This window comes from Echiichthys vipera (assembly GCF_963691815.1).
Source record: "Echiichthys vipera genome assembly, chromosome: 18".
Lineage (NCBI taxonomy): Eukaryota > Metazoa > Chordata > Actinopteri > Perciformes > Trachinidae > Echiichthys > Echiichthys vipera.
This window is the reverse complement of record NC_139843.1, coordinates 4,107,324-4,133,985: the sequence shown is the minus strand read 5'-3', so window position 1 is coordinate 4,133,985 and position 26,662 is coordinate 4,107,324. Positions and strand designations below refer to the sequence as shown.

At 42.5% G+C, this 26,662-nt stretch overlaps 1 protein-coding gene across 1 annotated transcript in view; it reads left to right on the top strand.

The window, feature by feature from the left end:
* Positions 1-4,244, top strand: part of tbkbp1 (TBK1 binding protein 1) — a gene marked incomplete at both ends in the record, with an annotated part of 30,408 nt that extends 26,164 nt beyond the window's left edge. Inside the window, 2 exons of the mRNA XM_083933415.1 lie at positions 2,135-2,922; positions 4,116-4,244. Coding sequence (XP_083789541.1) covers positions 2,135-2,922; positions 4,116-4,244 — 917 coding nt within the window. The remainder of the gene's footprint in view (positions 1-2,134; positions 2,923-4,115) is intronic.
* Positions 4,245-26,662: the final 22,418 nt, after the last annotated feature.

Here is a 26,662-nt window from a genome sequence, read left to right as displayed (position 1 = left end):
TGTCTGCAGGATTTTGTCAAAACTACTGTGCCAATTATCATGAAACTTGGTAGAAGGGTGTAACCTGAGCCAAGGGTGTAACTTGAGCCAATCCGGACGTGCACCTCTCTCCAGCCACGTGGACTGGTGGCTGGAGAGAGGTGCCAGTTCATCTCCTGGGCACTGCCGAGGGGCTGTTGAGGGCACAGAACCCCCAACTGTTCTGGGCGCCGCTCCACTGGCAGCCCCCTCGCTCTCTCCATTAATTTCATGTATATAGGTCCTGCATGTGTGTGTGTGTATGTGTGTGTATTTTGGGCCTGTGTGTGTGTAACATGAATAATAATAGAGTAAAAAAAATCTAATTTCCCGTTGTGGGATTAATAAAGTAATTCTTCTTCTAACATTCCCAGATAGGGCATTTGTGCTGCATTTATGGAGAGTCGGAATAATCGGAAAAATGAGTTCCCGACTGATAAAATTCACACAGCATTAACATTTTGTGAAATAGGGCAATCCTTTGCGGAGGTAAGTGCTGTCCGGGTGCCCTTCTAGGTATATTATTGAATTATTATTGCTGTCCAAGTACAGTTGTGCTACAGCATTCATATAATTTGAACTGCTGTATATGTTAGTACGAGCTCAGTATGTTTGGTAGTAGCATGAAAAGTCCCTCAAATGTGTACTGTATGGTTAAGTTACATCCCACAACTGAGTTACTTGCTGGAAGAGGATTTTAATTGACAACCACATGTGTATGCAATACATCTCTCTTGATGCTGGTACTTTTAAAAAATGAAATATCGTTTAAATAAATGACTATTAATACATGACTGTAAAGAAGGCTTCCACAAGTGGCTGTGATTTGTTTTTTTCACACTAAAAAGTAAAGATAGAAACTAATAGACACGTTGTAGAGTCCAACTTAAAAGTGCTAAACAGTAGCAACACCTTTCCCTGCCTGCACTCAGTCACACACACACACGTGCACACACACACACACACAGCTAGCGTCTCACGACTGTGCATCTACTACTTACAGAACTGCAGACCGGAGCCTCCACATGCTTTGTCCAATCTGAGCTCGTAGATAACACAAACTGGAAAATGATGTCGCATAAATCAACGAATAACACAGAACTACGTTTGACTTTTCTGTCACATTAACGGAGAAAATGTGTCTTGAGCAGCACTTGTGCTTAATTAGTTACAGCATGGTGGAAGTGATACGATTGCCTCTCGGCCGTCTTTAACAAACAAAACAAATGTGCTTCGTGAATTGTTGAAATAGTCAGAGAAGTGGGAATTTATGTGGAGCCATAAACGCTCTCCTGGGTGTTATACTGCAAGAGTACGCGTGAACAGAAGAGTCCCATTTGACTGTTTCCACCTCGTTCGGAGTCTCCGAAAGTGCTTTCAGAGCACAAACAACCCCCTCCCTTTCAACAACTCAACCAACCGGCCATAAATGATTTGCTCTTTGATATGGGAAGTGGAGCTGAAGTGGTGACTGAGTCATCGACATATCTTGTGATTACACGAAACTGTACAACTGTACAGATCTGTATCTTTTTATGAATACATAGAGGAACATAATGTGCATTTCTATTAACTGAATATCCTGATGCAGCGTCTGCAGGAAGGTTTATTCGGAAGAAAATTATGTTAATGTTGTGCAATATAATGCATGTTAATTTGCTGTTCCAGTGCAAAAAGTGTTATAGATGTCTCCCATCATGGCCAAAAGTATGTGGACACCTGAACATTACATCTGATCCAAAATCATGAGCCTTAGTGAGCTGATATAACATCTTGTCTGGTAAGACTTTGTATGGATTTGCTTCCATTCAGCCACAAGAGCACTAGTCTAGCAGTTAGCATCGAGTTCATGTGCAGGCCAGGCCGGATCTTCCACACCAAACTGGGAAAACCGTTAAATGGTTCTGTCTCTGTGCCTGGAAAAGACCAAACACAAACTGTCCGTCAGAATTAAAGGATGTAAAGCCCAAACCATGATGAACAGCCCCAAAGCAAAAGTGCATAAACTCACATGCACAAGACAAATGTTTCCACATACTGTTGGACACAGTGTAGTAACAGGTTGTTGTTTTGTTTTTTTAAATGTGTTTTTACGTGTTCGTTTCTCTCCCCTCAGTCCAGCGTCACTCTCCCATCCACCACCAGCGCCACTCTCCTGTGCCTCAGCGCCACTCGCCCATCTCACAGCGCCACTCTCCGGTCCCGCCTCCACCACACCACTCTCCAATCCCACAGAGACGCTCCCCGGTACTGCAGCGCCTCTCCCCAGACATGCACCGCCGCTCCCCCCTGCTGGACGTCAACGATGGACCGGCCTCTTACTCCTGCCGGCCCCCGAGCCAGCACCTGAGGGCCAGCTTCCAGGGCCGTCGCAGTTACTCCGAGGTTGCGGACCCCTCCGCTTACCAGTGCCCGCCGCGGTTCTCCCTGGACCCTGTCTCCACTCTGCCCAAGCCTCGACCCTACATCGAGAGCTACGTAAAACAGCAGCCCCAGCATGTGGGCTCTCCTCACGGTGGACTGCAGCACAGAGGCTCCCCGTCTCACCATCAAGGTGGTGCAGGAGGAGACGGGGGCCTCGGGGAGAGCTCCATGCGCCACTCAAGAGAGATGCCATTCCCACTGTCTGAGGTGGCCCACCTGCATTTTGAGCCCCCTCCTCCTTCCACCCCAGCCCCACAGCCCCCACAGTCCTCTGAAGATGAGGAGGAGTGGACCTGCCCGCATCCCATCAGCCCACCGCGGACACTGGGCGTGCTGTCTTCTGCAGTGTCCAGTGGCGTCATGAGGGGCCCGGCGTCCTGCTCAGTCTTCCCCATCCCTCAGAGGTCCAACACCCTGAGCTGCCACCCGCAGCCGGGGTACATGTCAGCAGAGCACGCTCAGTCCTGGCCTTCAATCAACGTGAGTCTAAGCTAAACATGTTTGAGTGCTTTGGATACTGTGAAGTTGAAGCAGTGAAACATTTTAGGTGTTGTGTGTCACTTTATCACAACTATAGTTACAGTGAGGGTTCTGAGCTGGTTCACAGAAAACCGAATGTCACACTCATACACCCATATGTCTTTATCACATCTTTCTAGTTCCTTTAATGTAATTACCAAACAGAAATACAGTTATTTGCTTCCTCTCTGGGAGATGAGAAGTTTGATATCGATGGTGTGTTTAGCCTAGCTTAGCATAAAGGGGAAGCAGCTTTGCCCAAAGTGAAAATAAACAACTCATGACTCAGATCTAAACCTTAAAGACTAAATGCCAAGAAACAGTTCAAAGTCAGGTTGTAAGGTTTGGTAACACCATGACGATGCACTGCAAATGTACTTTGCAAACATATCTGGTGAACCATGCTAGACCCAGAGACACAGAAGAACAGGATGTATGGATCATCTGTGTTTACCAAGGAATATCTCCGACTCATGTTAATAAAAGAGCTTTAGAGGCCTGGCTCTTTATAATCGAATTATAGTGCATTACTTTTCAAAGGTATAAGTATGAACAGTGAATGAGCACAGCCTGATGGATGGACTTTGAAATGCAAGTATGCTATTTATCTTATTCTAATGAAGATATTTTTGCAGCAAAATCTCACCAAACCATAACTTTAAGCTTGATCATTAAGGAAACGCCTTATTTCAACAGTAGCGGAAGGCCCTGACTAATTTTGTCGCTTTGATGACGGACCAGAAAACACTTTCCACATCTCCATAATTCATCCCGTGATGTTGAATTGTTCCTTTAATTAGTCTTCCTTCTAAACTGAAGTGGATTACATAATGAATCGGTGCTTGGATGACGGTTTCCACCTGGATTTACTACGGTTCAGTCTATTTTCTCATTGCAAAACCATGTTGTGTAAGTCTGTAAGTGATCACCCGCCAAGTAGTAATGTCATTGTGCTGCCTCCCACACACTGACTAACACAACCAGTGAAGATGAAGATTGTCTCATCCTGTGTGTGTGTGTGTGTGTGTGTGTGTGTGTGTGTGTGTGTGTGTGTGTGTGTGTGTGTGTGTGTGTGTGTGTGTGTGTGTGTGTGTGTGTGTGTGTGTGTGTGTGTGTGTGTGTGTGTGTTTGTGTGTGTGTGTGTTTCCCTGCAGCTCTGGATGGAAACCGAGGAGAGCGACATGCGGAGCTGCCCTCTCTGCCAGCTCATATTCCCCATCGGTTACCCTGACGATGCCCTCATCAAGCACATTGACTCCCACCTGGAGAACAGCAAGATCTGATTGCCATGGCAACAAGCCTGCACACATCTGCGCTCTCCTCTTATAGATTATGTAACAGGATCGGCAGACCCTGGAAAAGTCAAGACGTAGAATCACCAGTTAGCTATGTGTGTGATGCAAAAATGGGCGCGGGGGGCCCCCGTTATATTTGGGAAGCACTTCAACACGGGTCCCTCCATGTCCGCATGCAGAGTCCTTCACTGATGGCCCTTCAGTTCAGACAGCTCTGCCTGTGTGATCACTGGCTCTGGTTGCTGCTGTTTTGTTATGAGTCTTGTTGTGCGGTTTTCAGACAGTTTCAGGTTGTTCTTCGCTTCACCGTGTCGTACACTTTGATTTTGCAAAGTAAGCCAAAGATGGGTTACGAGAGGCACGCCGGCAGGTTCAGGGGGCTCTGCATGACAAAAAGTGTCCGTAAATGATCAGGGAGATCTGAGGTGTCTTTTTGGGGGCTTTTTTTTGACAGACTATCTACTCTCACCACTTAGCTTTAAATACTGTACACCTGCTTGGATTTTCTATCTCTCACACACACACACACACACGTACTACAGTGTATGTTGCGGAGGTTTCTGTGCAGTAAGTGACGCGGTAGAAGCTGGCTTATTAAACGATCTGACCGATGTTTGTGCGATGATGAGTCGTAAGAGTGAAGAGTTTTTTGATGCAAGAGAAAACACTGTGAAGGAATATCGGGGGTGATGCCAGTTCACTTTCACTTCACACAAAAAATGGCAGTAAAGAAAGTATAAAACATTCCAGTCTCACTTTTCATCAACTGATAAATCAAGCTGGGGAACATGAATGTGAAAGTGTGTGTGGATCAGCGGTTTTATGATGATGCCCTGCAGGGCGGGGCATGTGTCTTCTCTACGATGGAGGGGAAGCTTTAGTCAGAATAGACTTTTATGCTTGTGGCTTGTTTAAAAAAAAACAACAACTTAGCACTTTAAGTTGGCATAGCCTTTACGATGTATCCGTTTCCAGTCCCGTATACTGTATATTTTCCATGTATAATTTACTATTTATATCAATAAGGCAAAAAAAATATGGAGATATATTTTTGCAAATGTTAACGCGCCACATGTCTCGTGTCGGTGCTTCTCCCATGTGCTTGCACACTGCTGTATATAGAGGAGTCAAAAGGTCAAAATCCCATCGCGTTGGGGTTCAATTTCTGTACAAAGACTTTGAAAGTAACGACCGGGATGCTCCTCGGTCTTTCTGAAGATCCGGCCTTCACACCCAGTTTGATGTCACCACTGCCCAGACCGCCCAACAAAAACAAGAAAAGAGAAGACACACAGGCGGCTGCATGAGATCGAGACTTCTGACACGCTCTGCGGAGAAAGTGGAAGACTTTTTAAAGTGAACTGTATTTCTATCTGGGAGATCTGGTACCAGAAACTCTCATCTCCTAATTATCAGCAAAGTTCTCTGCAGGGTTTCAGCAAAATGACAATACTCTTCTTTTGATACATGGGTTCAGTTTTTATCAGAAGTGGAATCTTTACTCGAGATCTGCTCGAAGTTCTTTTTGAAAAAAAACAACAAGAGAAAAAACAAATAACAAAGTTACACTGATGTCAGCCGATCTGAGGCTTTCGGTTCCATGTGCAGTTTCTCACGTTGGGGATGTCCCTACACAACCACCCATGCATCCACACTGGTTGAGATTAAACGCAGTAGATTACAGCACATTGGGCAGTGATTGTGGCAGCAGGATGATGTAGGGCATGATTCTTACCACACTGAAGTACTCTTGAGCAACACACTGAATCCCTACAAGCTCTGGAGCCAACTTCCTATAAGAAAGGTTTAAGCAGGGGTGTCAAACTCAGGCCTGTGGGCCAAATCTGGCCCGTGGTGTAATTATATTTGGCCCGCAAGATCATATCAAGGTTCTGTGAGAGCTGGCCCGCGAGTATAAAGCACATGCACGTCTACTTTTCTGTTAACAATCATGAGCATCCATGCTACCAGTCTCTGCAGACACACTGAATCCACCCCTCCCCAAAAACGACCCAAAGAAAGATGGAGGACAGGAGTTTTCAGCAGCGGTGGGAGGCAGATGATCTGTGTCTGAAGGTTAAGCGCTGTTGTCTCGTCTGCAGAGATAAGACGAAACACCAGGACAAGAACAAGGACCTGCACTGGAAAGGTTTATTACACATCTGGAGAGAAGGGAAACATGCACATTTGCAGCCTTTTTTGTTGTTTTTTTAGTAAATATTGAGTTCGGCCCGAAACTTTGTCCCAGTTTTTAAATTTGGCCCACTGTGAATTTGAGTTTGACACCACTGGTTTAAAGTAAAAGGGAGTTTTCCAAGGAATACCAGTGCAGTTGGACCTTATTTTAGTCAATTCAGACACTGGTTCTGTTAGTTATGATGACATTGTACTCACCTTGTTGATTGCTGAAATCTGGGAGAGCACTTACAATTTTAAGAAAAAGCAGCTAACTGCTAACACGCTACGGAGCAGGCCCGGTAACTACAGCGCCACGCTTTGGCGTCATAATGTTTGTTTACAGTAACGTCCAGGTAGAAAACACAGCGCTCCAGACATCTAATTCAACAGTGCTGAGGAAACCCGAGCGAGGGACGACTGGATATACTCTCACATCATTCATCTAAAATGCATGTGTGATGCTTTCATATCTCATTAATAGCAACACTTTAATGTGAGTTTAGAGACCTAATTAAGCTAATTTTAAGAACAAAAAACACAGAAACAACATCAGATATGTTTCACCACAGTGTTATTTAAATTTCCAACTGAAAATGACAACAGAAAAATAACAAGTTTGGCGATTTCACACATCTCTGCAGTTCAAATCAACTGCCAGTCGTCCACCCAGTAGTATTTTGTTGTTGTTTGTCACGTTGATTAAAAATGTCCCATTTGACCAAACGCCCATTAGTCCAACAGCCTGTTTAATCCTGATCTTTTTCCTAACTTAAGTGTTTTTTGTGTCTAACTAAACTCGACCTGACATGATGTTCACTGAATAAGTTATTACAAAGCGTAAAAGATCATAAAGTGCTCATCATGAAGCTCATTAGTTCAGCTCGGTCACCAACAGGACAGCAGGTCCACACTTCCTTAAAAGTATTACAGCAGTTTTCACTCCAACAGTAAAACGTTAAATTAAAGTGAGTTGTGCAGTGCTGCTACTAAACTCTCATAGCTTTTTCCATTTTTGGATTCTCTGGCTTTCTGGTCCTTTCAAAAGTCAGGTCCAAATTCACCCAAGTTGAATTCGGTGCAAGAATTTTTAGCATTTTAAATGAGAAACGGTTTCATTTTGGTTTCCTGCAGTGTAACGTCATCATCACTTAGCCTCGCCTGAAATGAAAACTAACTTCAGAAGAAATGATTCTTCTATTCTTCTTCTATTTAAAGTAGAAAAGTAAGAGGCCTCATATTTAAGGAACTCAATTCAATTCAATTCAATGTTATTTATAGTGCCAAAACATAACAAAAGTTCTCTCAGGACACTTTACAGAGTAGGTAAAGACCACACTCTATGACTTATTTATGATTTACAGAGACCCAACAATTCCCCGTAGAGTACGGTGGCGTTGAAAACCTTCACTATAACAGACAGGAACGTCAGACAGACCCAGCTCTGTGGAGGACGCACATCTGTCTGTACCGGAGAGAGAGAGAGAAGGAGAGAGAGAGAGAGAAAAGAAGGACAGATGGACAGAGAGAGACAAAGACAGACACAAAGACAGAGACAGACACACTTCCTGTAACTATAATAATATCTATAGTAATGTGAATATGACTTATATGTTATGGCAGTTATGAATGAGCCCAGTGACTAAATTGATCACATAGATTTTAGCTCAGTATCATACTTTCATCATACATTGATCGCTTGTTGCAGCTACCAATCGAAACTTATGTTGCAATATTGGGATTTAAAGAAAAACCTTCTGAGTTTTACAAATGGGAAATGCACCTACCACCTCCACCCACCACGTCCTGTGGGGAAGCCCTGAAAAAACTATTCAGAAATTCACAAGAAATAAGGTGACGTTCAAATAATCTGAAAAACAAACAAAAAAAATACTTAGCAGGATTTTGATTTTCTAATTTCTTGCACCGTTTCTTATTTTAACTTGATCTGGTTAAACAATCGGCTCATGTGCTGACTGCTGGGTTTTGTCCCATCAAACTTGTTTTAGCTCAAAGATTTAAGCAATTCACTTGGTGATGATTGTGAGTGATAGAACCAAACTGGAAGGATCCTTAAAAACAACGACATCCTGAAGTGTACATGAGAAACTCTAGGTTATTACAGAGACGCTCAACCGTCAAACTCGAGCTTCAATGACTCCCAAGTATTCTATACTATATGTACGTTCCTATATCACTCTATGTAAAAAAAAAAATATATATTTAAAGTTGTGTACAGACAGGTATTTTGCAAGTGTGTAAGGCTAATGCAACGTGTACTCTATTACTCAACAACTTCAAATTGGAGTGTCTGTAAATCAGTATATACCACCACCACCACCACAGTACGTATGAAATATATGCGAGTTATAAACACAAGTACTACCCTACACCTTTTCTCTTTTACTCACTAGGTAGTGGTATGTCCTTTAGTCAACTAATATCCACCTACAGTACAGCCTTTCAGATAAAAACCTGTTGTTTTCAGCTGTGGGATGTGCGACAGTGAGCACTTTCAGGCTTTGTCACAACAATGTGACAACATATGATCCGGATCACAAGTACACAAGGTTTAAAGGAAAATTATGTTTTGTTCTTCTTGTCCGAAAGTTTCAGTCATTATAAAAGAAACGATTGATATTTTTCTAGTCATGCAGCAACTGAAAGAAAGAAGCACAACAGTGGAAATGTGCATCTCTTTGCAGACGATGGTGTAATGTTGCATCATGAACTACAGATAGTTAAACTGCATTCAGAAACTTTACGTTCTGTGTAATTTGCCTGCAGGAAATGTAAAGGCGCGGTGGTTTCACAAAATATATGTACTTTTTTTCCCCTGAATCAGAGGACCTACGTTGGCTCACAACCAAAGACGACAAATTATTTCCTGTATTTTGCTAAACAGAGGACATGGTTAGCGTGTTTCTTGGTCATGTCAGTGTGTGGGGTGCTGCTGCGTTGTGGTTTATGATGCTGGGATGTGCGCAAAACCACAACCTGTTGGCCGGCAGCAGCAGCAGCAGCAGCAGCAGCAGCAGCAGCAGCAGCAGCAGCAGCAGCGATGCAGAGTGATCACGCCCCGTATGAGCTCACAATGTGATGCACACTGATGTTTTTGCCACAACATATCTGCAGGTTCGAGCTTGTGCTGAGGTCCATCAGATAAAGATTAGTTCAGGTTTTAGATTTTCCTTTTCGTGACCACCGACTGTCAAGATCTCATCCGATTTCTTTTTTTGTGTGTGTGTCCTCGCAGCAACCTGTGTCCTTGGTTTACTCAGGAGATTAACAGAGACAAACCCAGCAAAAAAAGATCCGTCATTGTTAGATTTAAATGTCTTTATCATGAAATTTCACTCAAAAATTCCCTCAGATTTACTCAGGAGGCAAACGGCTAGGTCCAACAAAGAGTCACAGTTTTCTCATCTTTGTACAGCTCCTCTCTGCGAGTCAGGTTGCTCTCCTGGGTAACACTAAGCGCACATGCAGACCTCAGCACTAATGAACTCTCCACAACACTAATGAGAAGTAATGTTTGCTCCACAACACTGTGCGGTGGTACAACAACAACACCGACAACTGCATCACCTGTTGGCATTCAAGGACTTTTACGAGTGTGACAAACAAAAAGAAAGCAACAACAGAGGTTTATAAAGAGTCACTTTTTCTTTCTCTCTCTCTCTCTGTCTGTAAATATTCAAATAAATAAACTGGAACATGCACTGAAATCATGTATGAACTGGCTTCTTTAAAGAAAAAATGATGATTGTCATCTTTCTTTATTGGTTTTACATTTAGAGCTTGTGATGCACATGAATGTGGATGTGGGGAGATGTGGTTTGTTGGGATAGTTAAGGAGTTTTCTTTAATTTGCATGATTTTAAAACACTTTAATGTTGCTGAGAATGAGCTTAACTTCACAAAAATAACTGCTGTGTGTATTCTTAAATATGTAAGCATGTTCAGTCGATGTGCTGCGTCCTAAAAGTCTCTTCTCGCTGCAGACGAAAATGTAGACGACATAAGAGGGTACAGGAAGTTTGGCTTGGCAGTCGGTGCTCAGACATGTGACATTTCAAAACTGAGTTTATTTAACAGACTCAACCAAACAATGTCCTTTATATATTTAAACTGCATTATTTAAATATTGGACATTGACATGCTTGAAAAACTAGTAGTTCCACTTTATTTATAGTGCCAAATCATAACAAAAGTTATGTCAAGACACTTTATATAAACTAGGTCTAGACCACGATAAATAGTGTTTAAGAAATGTATTAAAAGCTTCACATTCCTGAAGTAAACTCCTATTTTAATGAACAATTTGCATGTAATAACACCTGAAATGCATTCACACATCGAGTTTTAGTGCGTCATGTTGTTGTTATATTATTAACAAACAGCACGCACCACCTGACAGAAAATAAAAAGGAGAGGTTCACATTTAAATTAGGTTAGACAACAATATTCAGTAGTAATAATAATCGAATAATCTCACACTCACAACAAACACAGAGGCTGTAACGGATGGGTGTGTGTGTGTGTGTGTGTGTGTGTGTGTGTGTGTGTGTGTGTGTGTGTGTGTGTGTAGTCTGCAAGTATAAAGAGTCATTCAAAGACAATGCTGAACAAATAAAATACTTGAGATAAATTCAAAAGAAATGCATGCAAAGTGTGTGTGCGTGTGCATGTGTGTGTGTGTCATCATGTTAGTTACAGTCAGGAGGCCTCAATGCTGCTGCCGTTAGAGTCGAGCTAATCTTCCTGGTATTATAGATGTGAAATAGGTTCAAGTGTCCATAAAATAACCTTTAGTTTGATAAAGTGTGAGCTCACGCTGAGGTTTCAGTGAAGTAGTTAAATCGAAGCTTATGCACAAATTCATTTTTGTTAAAAACTGCAGCCAAAGTCACGGCAGAGGGGACGCTCCTGAAGTCGCTGCTTTGTATGGTTGTTGTACTTTTATTGTATAAAACATTATATTATTTCCACCTGAACGATAGATGTAAAAAATGGACAGATGGACATTTTAATGATGAAAGATCTCATGGACTGTTTCAAGGGAGCAAAACCTGGAAATCAAAGTGATAGAGTTAGAGTTAGAGTTAGAGTTAGAGATAGAGTTAGAGTTAGAGTTAGAGTTAGAGTTAGAGTTAGAGTTAGAGTTAGAGTTAGAGTTAGAGTTAGAGTTAGAGTTAGAGTTAGAGTTAGAGTTAGAGTTAGAGTTAGAGTTAGAGTTAGAGTTAGAGTTAGAGTTAGAGATAGAGATAGAGATAGAGATAGAGATAGAGATAGAGATAGAGATAGAGATAGAGATAGAGATAGAGTTAGAGTTAGAGTTAGAGTTAGAGTTAGAGTTAGAGATAGAGATAGAGATAGAGATAGAGATAGAGATAGAGATAGAGATAGAGATAGAGATAGAGATAGAGATAGAGATAGAGATAGAGTTAGAGTTAGAGTTAGAGTTAGAGTTAGAGTTAGAGTTAGAGTTAGAGTTAGAGTTAGAGTTAGAGATAGAGTTAGAGTTAGAGTTAGAGTTAGAGTTAGAGTTAGAGTTAGAGATAGAGATAGAGATAGAGATAGAGATAGAGATAGAGATAGAGATAGAGATAGAGATAGAGATAGAGTTAGAGTTAGAGTTAGAGTTAGAGATAGAGATAGAGATAGAGATAGAGATAGAGATAGAGATAGAGATAGAGTTAGAGTTAGAGTTAGAGTTAGAGATAGAGATAGAGATAGAGATAGAGATAGAGATAGAGTTAGAGTTAGAGATAGAGATAGAGATAGAGATAGAGATAGAGATAGAGATAAAGTTAGAGATAGAGTTAGAGTTAGAGTTAGAGTTAGAGATAGAGATAGAGATAGAGATAGAGTTAGAGTTAGAGTTAGAGTTAGAGTTAGAGTTAGAGTTAGAGTTAGAGTTAGAGTTAGAGTTAGAGTTAGAGTTAGAGATAGAGATAGAGATAGAGATAGAGATAGAGATAGAGATAGAGATAGAGATAGAGATAGAGATAGAGTTAGAGTTAGAGTTAGAGTTAGAGTTAGAGTTAGAGTTAGAGTTAGAGTTAGAGTTAGAGATAGAGATAGAGATAGAGATAGAGATAGAGATAGAGATAGAGATAGAGATAGAGATAGAGATAGAGTTAGAGTTAGAGTTAGAGTTAGAGTTAGAGTTAGAGATAGAGATAGAGATAGAGATAGAGATAGAGATAGATAGATAACTTTATTTATCCCTGAGGGGAAATGAGGTCATCGTAGCAGCGGTACAAAACAATCAGAAATACAAAATATAAACTATGGGTTTGGAGTATAAGTGGATTGTCTCCATGCAGTTATACTCCACTATATCTTCACATAGAAAATAGTGAGTCTGCTGCTTTATTAATGCTTTGAATGTTGAGTGCAGCTCCTTTATCCTTGTTTTGTTTTAATAAATGACTAAATATACTTATAAGAGCAGGCTTGATGGATATTTCCAATCACAAAACTCCCCATGACTATGTGGGAACTAATAACTGAAACTAAAAAGCTTTGATAAACGAAACCTCGTCTTAAGAAGCTTAAAAATACCCCCCAAATGTTTTAATAGTCTTTAGAACATGGTAAGTATTTAATAACCATTAAGAGAGGCGTTAGAAAAGAGTCATAATCTCGTCTTTTTCATTGACTGTCGTTTTCTGATCTGCACACAGAGCAGCTCAGACAATTCAGAACAAAATGAACCAATTCCCTGAAAGTGCTTCAGCAGCAAATGCAGTTTATACATGACTTCAAAATACTGAGCTTTGGTGCGTATGAAGTTATCAAAGACCCCAAATAAAAAAGATAAAAATCCCCCGACTCTCTCTGTGTGAAGTCAGGGTCGTTGTTTACCTCAAATCATCCACCGAGTCAGTTTCCTACAACTTTCAGCTCTGTGGCGCCTGACCTCAGTGCCTTCACTACCTCAGGAAAAAGAAAAAGGCACCCACCCATCCGGGCCACAAAACCACAGCAGACTCGTACACACACACACACACACACACACGGGCTGCACAAACTACGCAGTGAGAGAGAAAAAACACACAAACTCAGTCAATAAGTGATGAAAAGCAGCTTGTACTGCTCACTGATCAAAAGCAGCAACTCCTCTGTAAACACACACCAACATGCGTGCAACATCGTAAATGCACACACACACACACACACACACACACACACACACACACACACACACACACACACACGCACTAAATTCTTAGAAGTCACTGTTTTTTGTCATTTCTGTATTTCCAGTAATCCTGACCACATCACTTCTCCGCTGTTTTTGGCATTAAGGTTACCGTCAATTTTTAAAAAGAGTACTTGTCCTTTACTTCAGTATTTCCATTTTATACTCCTCCACTACATCTCAGAAGGAAACACTTTCCGTTTTACATAAGTTTCAAGCAGCTTTATTGTCCTTAATTTGAGTAGTCAGACAACAGTGTAACAATGTGACAACTGCAAAGAAAACATAATATACAGATATTATATAATATATACATAATATAGAGATACACTGTATGATGCAGTTCTTGTAATACAGGGTAGAATATAAAGTATGTGAAATCGGCGTCACGTGAGGAACATTAAAATGCTCTGACGTGCATTTCTCAGTGACAAAAACAGAAAGAATGCAACATTATATAATATAAAATATAATATAACACTTCTTTTTAAAGGAAAGAAAAAGAAGAGCCATGATCCATGAGTACTTTTACTCTCTTAGTACAGTTTACCGATAAAATATCTGTACTTTAACTTAACTTTTACTTATACTGTGGTATTCCTACCTTTGCTTCACTAAATAATCTGGGTATTTCTAATGTTTTTTTGTTTTAAAGTTACATAAAAAGTGCATTTTTAAGATCACATTCAAATGTTATCAATATCATTTCAACGCAAAATGGAAAAACACTTAAATATAAATGTTTGCTTCACATTCAATGACTAACGCTATAAAATTATCAGCAGGAAAACTATAAACTGGTCGATGCAATATATTATTTTTGTTGCCGTTTTACTGTTTCACAGGAATAACTCAACTGCTGAGCCACAAACGTCACACTGTGTTTGTGTTTTGTTTGTGTGTGGGACAAAAACACACATGAGGTGAAAGGGCGGTGGAATCTGTTTCTGTGTTGTGGTTCGTTAAAGGTTTACACGAAGAGTAAAGTGTTACGGGACTGTTGACGCAGTTCTTTCCTTTGTTTTTTTTATTTCTGATGCATCATGTTGAGTAGACAACAAAGCCATTTATGGAGCATGCTTTAAATGTGACAGTACTGGATAAGTGTGGTAGGGATGGGATAGCAAAGTGCAGATAGAGCAGCAGCGCAAACTGAGAGAACCTGTAGAACTACCAGTTTGTCACTGACTACATTAATGCAAAGTAGCATCATGAATTTCCCTACATCACTCGAGAGTCAACGGTTCAGGGAGATTAATGTTTAACAGTTGCATTACATGACCGAAAGAAGGAGGTCGCGGGTACAAGCGTCTGAATTGTGTTTCCTCAGGAGGGGGTCTGGAGTCTCCCTTAGAGAGAGGGGGAGAAGTTCAGCATCCGTGAGGAACTCGGAGTAGAGCCGCTGCTCCTTTGTGTTGAAAGGAGCCAGTTGAGGTGGTTCAGGATCATCTGGTAAGGATGAACCCTGGGCGCCTCCCTAGGGAGGTGTTCCAGGCACGTCCAGCTGGGAGGAGGCCTCGGGGAAGACCCAGGACCAGGTGGAGAGATTAGATCTCCACACTGGCCTAGGAACGCCTCAGGATCCCCCAGTTAGAGCTGGTTAATGTGGCCCGGGAAAGGGAAGTTTGGGGTCCCCTGCTAAAGCTGCTGCCCCCACGACCCGACCCCGGATAAGCGGATGAAGATGAGATGAAGATGAGATGAGTTGCATTACAAACCAAAACCTGAGTCATGTACGAGCTGAATAAGCAACAGCCGTTGAGTAAGTTTCCCTCTGCTGCTCTGCTTTTTTTTTTTCTTTTGCACATTTGATCTCAGTCCACCCACGACTGTCTCGTTCATAACGCAGTAGTGTGACAGTGAACATCGAGGCCATCATCACCCGTGCAACACTGTGATCCGAGCCTTAAAGGAGGGTCCAGGAGGAGAAGTCTTTAGAAACTCAACAGCTTCACTATTGAAACCTGAACATTTGAAAGCATTTTGAGACAAAAATCCTTGATTTCAATGTTACATTAAAGGCTGCTGTTATGTTTTACATTACACAATAGCCCGGTACGACATCCTAATACTGCCGACGTCGTCACGCCAACACATTTCAAGTTTCTCCCATTTGTAGGTTAAAAAACCCATTTTCCATGCCATGTTTATTTTCCATGTGGGAAGTGTCTCAGCAGCCCACTAGATGGCCACATAAACCACATAAACCACTGACCTTTGTCCCACCTGTCACTGCACACCACAGCAGGCTCACAATGTGTTATTGTTTGTCTTCACATTGATTGTAAAGCAAAAGAAGGAACAAGCAGTGTGTGGAGGAGGGGCCACGACTCCAGCATGTAGGCTTACTGCCTTTATATCAACACATCTAATAATGAGTTAAAGACCAACTCTGGTATCAGGACCAAACATCACAGGATGAAACGATACGGCATACTGCGGCAGAGCACAGCCGGTTTGATGCTGATAGCAAGAATAGCATGAATGCTGGTATCCTTACTAAAGAGAATTAGTGATTAATCAACCTCATGCATCAATAATATTGTCGTTTTACACATGACCCATGATGAGGAGGATAAAGACAAGCAGAAATGCACGGCACTGGAGCAAAAGTCCATTGAGTTCACATGAAATGAAAGGCTGAGACCGTGTAGAAGTGGACTTTTGACAAGGATTAAATAAAGATAACAACATTGTGAATTTTCTCACATTTATTTTGGATGGATTACTGAACTGGCCTGCAGGGCACATGTGCAGGGGCCCTGAGTCATGAAATGTTGCTGAAAAAACCCAAAACAATCACAAAAAGATGCTAAATGACTGAAAATAGACAGAGAAACGACAAAAAAACGCAAAATGATTGAAAATAGATGTTAAATGACCACAGAGAGAAACAAAACGACAACATAGAAAGGTAAAATAAATAAAAGTAGATGCAAAAGCACCACAAAACAATACAAAATAAATAAAAATAGATGCAAAACCAGCACAAAAAGATGCAAAACCTCCACAATAAGATGCAAATTGACCAAAAAAAAAACAAAGACATACATAACTTCTAAAAATGGACGTAAAAAGACCACAAAGAGAACCACAATGACTAGAAAACGACTAAAAGTCAACTCTTAGAATTTGGGTGTCTTGTTCTTATGTAGACAGAATGGGGGGCCTCTGACATGTCTGTGCCCAGGGGCCTGTTGGCTCAGAATACGGCCATGGCGATACCAATAAAGTTGATACAAATAAAGTTTGACTTGTAAGTCCAACAAAAGATATCCTCACTTTTAAAGACAGGTCCCAACGTCCAAATACGTCCTGGCTTTGTATTAATGTGGATTCCACTTTGAGAGTCGACTTCTTCCTCACCTCCTGTTGAGACGACGTCCACACTAAGATGGCTACTGCAAATTATTTTGAAAAAACAAAACGCTTTTTAAGATGTTTGAGTTCCAAAAATTTAGCTTCAACAGTCTCCAGGACAAATCAATCTGAAATCCTTGTGTTTAAGTGTCGCCGTGTAGTTAAGAGGGTGAACTCTGTCGCCTCTAATCCATGTAATCACTTATTTTAACAAGCTGTTATCATCGTCATCGTCATCAGCCTCATCATCGTCATCAGCCTAACCTTAATTTGTCAGGTGACATTATGATCATGGGCGGCTGTGGCTCAGAGGGAGAGCGTCCTCCGTTTGGAAGATCGACTGCATTGAACCCCAAATCTCTCCATGTGAATGAATGAATGATCTGCATCAGTGTGTGAATGTTTGAAGTGTTTATGAGCTGAGTATTTAAGTGTCTAGATATAAAATATGTGACTGAAGAACAACTTTATTGATAGTTTGTATTAAAACAGAAGGAACAGGACAGAGGTTAAACCAGCTGAGACAAGATTCTGCGTTTATTTCTTCCTGTTTGAACGTTTCAGTGCGGATGGAAAACTTTGCGAAGACTATTTACGTAAATGGCATTTTCACATTCACCCAGGTGAGTGGATCAGAGCTCCTGACGTGTCACAAGGATGTGCAGGAAGACACTCACCCAAGGATCGAGCGAGACGACTACTTCCGGAGCATTGATTGTTGCGTGACATTTTCTTCAGTGACACAGCTGATCTCTCACACACACACACAGTCCCCACCTGCTGTTCAGAGTAGGAATCAGTGCCGATTGTCACCACTGACAACATGTTCATTATGTCGGCTGGCAGAAGGCCCAGGCCAGAGATCGAACCCCTCGCTGCTAGGGCTGTGAGTGTGTGCACACACACACACACACACACACACACACACACACACACACACACACACACACACACACACACACACACACACACACACACACACACACACACACACACACACACACACACACACACACACACACACACACACACACACACACACACACACACACACACACACACACACACACACAATCTGCATGGATAGAAGCACAGCGAGTGTCGGCGTGAAGCGGTGAACTGCGTTTGAACCGGCGACCTCTGTAACTCACCCATATTGATGGCGGCCAGTGCACTCGCTCACAACACAGCGCTTCAGCAAGCACAGCGTGGCCCCAGGGACTGCGTCAATGTGTGTGTGTATGTGTGTGTGTGTGTGTGTGGAGGGGGGGGGGTGATCGGGGGCAGGGAGGGATGGAGGGGTTGAAAGGCAAGTGAAAAGTTTACATGTCAAGGTGTTTCGGTGGAATAACAAAGAGACACAGACGAGTGTGAGAGGTTTAGTGAATGGTAGTGAAGATGAAGCTTCATTCATTAACTGGTGGCTCCTTCTTTCTTATCCTGGATTATGAGTGTCTTATTAATTAACCGTCTACAGCCTGGGGTATGAAGACGCCAGGACATTACACCTACATGCGACTGTGAGCGTCTCAATCTGAAATCATGGGCTTTAATCTGCTTTAATCCCTTCACTCTTTGGGTTTCAGTCTTTCCACCACATGTTTGAGCCTGGCTGCAGAGATCACCATGAGCTCTCTTTATAATGATGTTGTCTGTAACTCTGTATGCTGCTTTCTTGGCCAAGTCACCGTAGTAAAAAGTCTTACTTGGTTAAATACGGGTTAAATTAATAAAAGGAAATTATGATTCTGCATTTCTTTTAGTTACGTTTTGAGGGAAACGCATTTTGAGAAAAGGGCGTTATAAGATCATGGTTAATGTGAATTAAAACAACAGGACTAGGTTACATTTAGTAAAGATAGTAGCTGAGTGTTGAGAGTTGAGTTTGGTTGAGTTAATTAAGTGCCTCGCAAAGGTTGAATACCTTCCATACACAAGTCACCCATCAATCCACCACCTCCTCCCTACGCAGAGTTTCAGACTTTGACTAGAAACAAACGTGATCCGAACAAAATACGTTTCCCTTAAAATATAATTAAGAATGCAGTTTCATTGTGTGTGAATGTATTTTTTAGAAGACGGTTGATTGAGAAGGGAAAGAAAAACTATGTTTCTGTTACGGCACGTCCAGCTGGGAGGACGCCTCGGGGAAGACCCAGGACCAGGTGGAGAGATTAGATCTCCACACTGGCCTGGGAACGCCTCAGGATCCCCCAGTTAGAGCTGGTTAATGTGGCCTGGGAAAGGGAAGTTTGGGGTCCCCTGCTAAAGCTGCTGCCCCGAGACCCAGCTAAGCGGATGAAGATGATGATGATGTTTCTGTTACACAAAATGATGTTTATACTCTCTGACGTTCCTCTTACTTCACAGCTTCATGTGTGTGACAGGGACGTCCACATACTTTTGTCCATGTACTGAAATATAACCCAATTTGTGCAATTATCTGTCTGTGAATCATCTGCATACAGACGTAAAGCTAGTTTGTTGAGCGTGAAACGTGTCTTTCCAGGACACGAGGGGTGACACAAAGGTGAGCCACGTGCCTCCATGAATCCTTAATGTCATTCTCATGTATAATCATCTAATTCTGCATTAGCGTTTCAATGTAAAGCCGAGGACATCCTCTAGAATCCTGTATGAAATATTTACTCTTATGCAGCGTCTCGATGCAGCGCAACTGCAAACATTATGCTCCAATCCATAACACATGACCCATTATGGATGTTAGAAGACGGGAACTACACTCAAGTGTCCGGGTGGAGGAGCCAGGTCTCACTGTCAGCTCTGCCTTCTACTTTAATATTTGATCAAGAACGGGCAGTCACTGACGCATCACAGGGGTCTTCAGCAGGGTATCCGTCTATATGAAATGCCTCTCAGATGACTTACACACAGAAGCAGCAGTTCATCTTTGTCCCACTGACATGGAAGAAATGACCTTTGTGAAGACAGCTGGGTTACTGTCCTTCCTGCGCAGAACACGCTGGCAAAAAGGGGTTTACAGGAAGGGCTGGGTATCAATTAAACAGTTTTAATTAAAGAGTACTTCATTAGTACCTTTTAGGGATGCCATTTTTTTCTCCTGACCCAGAGCTCACCCTTGTTAGCCAGTTATGAAGCGTTGCAGCTGTAGACCGGTTGTGCAGCCACGATGTTGTGTGTTTTGTTGTGGACACATGAATGAATGAATGAATGACTGGATGGTTCGGCAACGTTACAGTTTCATCAAAATCATCGCACATGATCGATCCATCGCTGATGAATGTATGCAGAGGTATTAAAGGTTGAATATATAGAATCTTTATTAAAAGATATATATATTTAAGGACAGAATAAAAGTATTGCTTTTCCATAAAAAAAACATTTTCTCTAAATTATTTTATTTTTTTTTAAAGATTGGCAGCTTTGACAATGACTTTCTGTCCCGTTTCCATGGTAGCAGCTAAAAGCGTTGGCCGTTGCTGTTTGCCAGGGTTGTCTGTTGTTGGGTGCAGCTACTGTAGGCTGGCACTGGGTGAAATGGAGTTAGCCAATCCTGCAGCTGCTTCGGAGCCTCAGTGAAGGCGGCGTTCTTTGTCCCAGCAGCTGAGTGAGCGGAGACGGGCAAAAACAATATAGTCAATATATTGAGTCACTATAGGCCGAGCATTCACTCCATGGACTGAGAGTAAGGAGTTCAACGGCATTAAAACACACACCCAAATGGCTACGCTTCTCCTAGTCGATAAGCTAACTTTCATCTTTACTTAGCTGTAACTGCTAACGGTAACTGTCAGTCAAACTCCTCTGCGATACTTACGGAGGGGATGGGTTCAAACAGGGTCTAACAGACTCCGGTCTCCTATAGGCTACTGGGCAATGAAACCTGGCAACCCGAATGCTGGAATCATTTTTTGTTGTTGAGACTACGATCTTGAGACAATAGATGGCGCTGTTCTGCTCATTCTCCATATTCAACCTTTAAGATTTCCATTAATCGGCGCAAAGGCAAACAATGCATACACAGAACAAACCCCTGTCCACATACTTTTGGCCACTCATAGTGTTTTAAAAGCTCTCGACTGAGCCTGAAATAATCGGTGCGTGGGCCAATGCTTCCAAAACTAGAAGTATGATGTGGCAGTAGTGTGACACAGATGATTATTAATTGAATTATAGAAAGGACAATATGGAGCAGTAAAGTGGACTCTGATCACTCGTTCTGCTACTCAAACACTTCCGAATAATCTTTGGAGGCACACTAACGGAGGCAGGTGCTTGAGCATCTTGCCAAATAACCATATGGCCCCTGAGGTGGAAGTCACAAGAGTGAGTGCACAGAAGCTCTCGTTGCCTTTCCACAGTGAAACATTGAGCTCAGCAGACTGCATCCAAGCCGAGGGTTCTGGTAACAGACGTGACAAAAGGTGTTGTAGCCCGGAGAGGCCCACTTGACCTCGGCTGCTTTGGGTGAGAACATCTCCTTTGAACAAGTGTTGATCCCGTTTCAACACTCGTGGCTTTATTGTCAGTAACAATATGGAGTTGAGCATCACGCTGGTGAAGAGTGAGGACGTACTGGTCTCCACTCTGTGACAGGAGATGGAGATACGTCGGGTAACGTCTGATTGGTGGGCATATTGCTCGACTCGGGGAGTTTTCATCATTAGCCGGCGCTGCATGGCAAACGGGTGGTGTGGCCCCTTTTTTCCCCCTTACAGGCGGCAGTATCACAGCTCTGATCTGTCACCCTTCGCTTGCCTTAATGTGTGAAAGCAAGACGTGTTGCGCCTATTAGCACTTCTTGGCAAGGCTGGCATGCTGATCCCTCATCCCCGGGGAGCCTGGCAATATGGTGCCGCATGGTGACCGCCCGCGAGCCCCGGCTCCCGCTGTCACAACACATCACACATCCCCAACAACCACAGTCACCACCTCCTCTTCCGCCACACCTCCATCACTGTGGCCGGATGAGTGACAGCAGCGCCAAACAGCCAGAGCCAGGGGTCCGCTGGGTGGAATAAAAACAAAAACTTTCAGAGAGGGTGAGGGGGCAGCTATAGTGGACTTTTTATTTTAATTACTGACTTCATATTTGGTTTAATAGAGAGAGTGTGGCTTAAATGGTCTGAGATTAGAGACTCCAGCGCAAATCACACATGTCATGTATGTTTCCGTATATATTCTTGCTGCATGCATCAACACCTCCATTTACTTCTAACACAGATCCTCTTCATTGGACCCCAGCACTTGACAGAACAAATTCTGCCTTTCAACCGGCCCCCTACTGCCTCATATCATGCCTTTTGTGAGGAATCCTGACGTCTGGTTTGACAGTAATATCAGTTTTGAGCAGCACACTACAAAGCTTGTGTGATCATGCTTTAATCATAGAAATCTAAAAAACAATACTAACTTTTAAAATGCACAGGGACCATTTCACACACCTTTATCCCAGTATGTCTTGGGATGGATGTTAAGATTGTACGGATCACATTTAAAGCTCCTCTCTCCTTATATTTCAGAGTTATATCTCTCACCTCTTTACGTACTCTGAGATTGTTGAAGTCTTACAAAACTAAAGGAGACTCTGCACTTCTATTAGAGATCCTTGACTTTTGTTTTCCTTGCCTTATTTTCTAACACTATGTTTTTTCAAACTTTGCCTTTTAAAATCTGATACGGTGTGCAAACTATAATACCGTGGCTTTCAGGAGAGCCTTTCTGCAAGCATGTGGGCCTACATCACAGCCAGCAGGGCCCAGTATGCTCTGCAGAGTGATGTGTAAAACATTTATTTGAATCTTTATTCATTTCTACTAAACTACTACACAAATGTATGAGCGTTAAATCAAACACAGAGCACTCCAGGCTGCCGACAAGGGTTTGAGTTCTCACCAACAACAGTTAAATGTTGAGACATGAATGCATGAATCAATAGTAGCCTAACTGTTACACATGATCCATGATGAAGATACAGAAATATAGAAATGCATGGCAACAATAGACACCCTATTTTGGCCTTCATTAGCTGACACCAAATGAGTCTAGAAGGAGATGGGGGGTGGGGGGGGTCTCTGTTAGACTCAATCCTGGGGTGATGTGATTACATGGTCAGCAAGTTGAACACTTAGGTCACATCAGAAAGTGTTTTTGTGTGTTTTGTGTCATTAGTTTATTCTAGTTCAGGCTGAGGTTTAAAAGTGAGCTTTTACTGAGTATAACTGGAGACAGCGTCACCCTTAACCTGCTGTAAGAAGTCAGCAAGAAATTTAGAGTAAGCAACAAAGATTTGACCCTAATCCAGCAGGGGCACATATGCAGTTAGATAAGACTACTACTTTCAGGTTAAAAGGCATGAGACACATTTCAGCCCAGTCTTTCTCAAACAGTGCCATTTAGAGCCAGGTGTTGCCGTTTTTGTCAACGACCAGAACCTGTCTGCAGCACCGGGGTCAAAAGCGCAGTCGGGTTTACAGGATTCAGATTCAACTGCATCATGAAGTGAAATGAAATGACGCTTCTTTAATCTTTAATCAGGAAAAAAAAGACAACCTCACTCACAAACACACCCCCTTACACGATCGAACCATTCATAACCAAACACTGCAGAGGTGGACGCCTACAACAAACCAAGAGGCTTGGTTGTGGGATGATGGAAAAACAGCATATTTGGAGGATGATACTATAGAATTTGCAAAGAAATGACCAGATTGGAAACATAGGAAACACTAGACGGGATATTAATGAGGTGTGCGAGTAATAGTTTCCATGCTGCAGCCATGTTACACAGATGAGTGCAGCAGAGATGACGACTGTGCAGCCTGGATCTGGATCTGACGATGAGTGGTCTCTGCCTCTCTGTTAGTGGAGATAGTGTCGCCTCTGTGAGTCATGAGGCTTCCACTGACTAACTTTGAGTATCGCCCGACCACGAGCAAAGATTTCAGCCAATACACATGTGTGTGTGTGTGGGATCCACCCACAATGTCTGTGTTTTTGTGGTGAGCAGACACTTTACAGTAGGAGGAAATGAGCCTTTATCTAATTTTAAACTCTGCTAGCTTTAGTTGTTGAGTTCTAAGTTGCATTTGACTTGAATTCAGCTATTTTTTTATCCTTAGGTCCCAATTACTGCAAAGTTCATCGCTATTCTATACAACGTAATGGACAATAAAGTTTCCTATTCTAAAATGCGTGCACCATATACATCCTACTTTATGGATTCAGATATCATTAAACTACAACATGCAAACCAGTCTCACCAGTGGGACTTGTTTATTTCAGCGTAAGTGCAACTCCCCCCAGAGGGAAAACAGGGGGCTTTTATTTTGAAAAATCGCAAGAAGGCAAATCATAGACTCAACAATGCCTCCGGTAAAGTCTAAATGTTTGCAACCTCAAAAGCAATGATTGCAATCTGCCTTAACACAGAAAGAAGAAGAACAATGTTGAGCCTCAGTCAAGAAAATATATATAATAATCTGAGATTGAGAGGTCACAATAGAATAGGTTGCTTCCAATCACTTTAGACATTTTTTATTGCAATATGTGTTTTCCCTTACAAACACTGGTGCATTAATATCCAACCGAATGCAGGAGATTACGTCTTTGATGTTTAAAATGTTCTCCACTTGATGTGTGTCTTATTTTGAAAAGAAATCTGCGTCCTTGTATTTCAGATAGGAAAGCACTTGAATACATTTAAGATCTGACCATATCTGACTATAAAAAGACAATAATCATCAGGAAGTTTTGCAGATTTCAGATGTAGATTGACTCATCAGATATTCATCATTGACTCAAACTCAAACTACAGGCTCAGGTTTAAGCCAAACATGTTTAACGTGATGTGATGTCTCGGACTGGTCTGAGGCCCAAACAGGAGGTCTGAGTTGTGAACCTTTTACCCCCTGCACACGGTGTACATGGTGCCATATTTAGATGAGTACCAACGCATATCTCTGACATCCATTATCATGCTGAAAATCTGAGGTCTGCATCTGCTCTGGCTTCCAAACATCTCTGCATTTCAGCATCACAAGCAGCACTATAGCTTCTCAACCACAAAGCCACAATGTTCACTGCGTACGTGGCGCTTTGCACACAGTGTGTGATGAAAAGGTCAGCTTAACGGAGGGACTTGCTACACAGCGTGACAGCGTCGGCACAGCTTACCTGCCTGTCACAACCGTACGTGCCCACACTGAATCTATGCCCACCATATATGTGCTGTTGGTAGAGCTGATGCCACAGGTTAAAGCTGCAGAGCCTGTGACGTGAGGCACAGCTGATCCGCTCTGCCACCCCGGCGGTGCCCACTGGGCATCTTCTGGTGCTGTGATGAATCGTAGCCCGAGCACCAGTGACCGATAGGTTCTGACCTGAAATTAAATAAAAACCCCATATGCCAGAGGTGATGCCTGGACAGTAAAGGATATTTAATCCATGTGCTGAAGGCAGGGAGACGGGGAGTGGGTGACTAGGGGAGGAAATAGGGTGAGAGGAGGTGGAAGCGGGTGGGGTAGCAGGGGTTCGTCTGCTGATCTGTCACAGCTCCACGCCTGGCTGGCCATGCTCACATTAACACTGACAAGACAAAGAGGTGACACATCCCAGCCTGCAGGGGCCTGAGTATATGGACACGCTCATGCTCATGCACATGCACATGCACATGCAGGCATTTACTCACATTCACATGCACACATACATTAACAGAATATGTCGCTTTGCAGTGGCAAGAACACTGAAAATAAACCTATTTTGATGCTGAGTAATTGTCTTTTACACACAATCCTTGTGACATGTATACAAGTCTTAAGCCTCTCTCTTTGTCTCACCCCTCTTCAGAACAGAATTGCTGCAATCACCGTGATTCAGATGATAAGTAGAGTATCATTTTTGACGCCCATTAAGAGAACACTTACAGTATTATGCAAACATGACCACAAAGGATAAACACCCTTATTTACAAGAACACAAAAACAGGCCATGCACAAACACTCTGCGCTCTCTGAAGCACAGATCCCAGACGGATGAAGTACACATGACACGTTATGATTCACAAACGGTTTGGCTGACAGATTGAACTCTGGGACATCTCTGCTTTGGACAGCTTCAACAAGCAGAGGGCACGCGGCGGTCACTGAGGGCAAGGCTCCGGTCAATGGGGTGTTGGGGCAGGGATGGGGATTGGGGGTGGGGGGTGGGGGTGGGTGGGGTGCACGAGGCGTTGTGGTGTCACCGTAATGTCAGCCCGTGTCAAGGGCAATCATCGTTAGCTGTAATTTTCTGAGCAATTAGAGTGCTTATATTGAGAACGCTTGCCAGCTGACAAACACCGAGAGTAGCTGTAGGAGTTCCTCACAGCTATGCTGGACACACACACACACACGCTTTCTTAAACAAACACACACACACACACACACACACACACACACACACTTCTCCCCCATTTGCATTTCACGAAGATCCGCCCAACTCTGCCTCTGATTGGCTAGTACTCATTGCCTTTTTTACAAATTGCAGTGCAGGTGGAAAAAACAAACAACACAGCCCAAACGGATTCTGTATAAGATGGCAGGCTTAACGTTGATATGGCACACTGAACTAGATTATGGAAACCATCCATAGACTCTCTCATGCATGTATACTGCGGAATATTAATTGGAAAAACACCCAT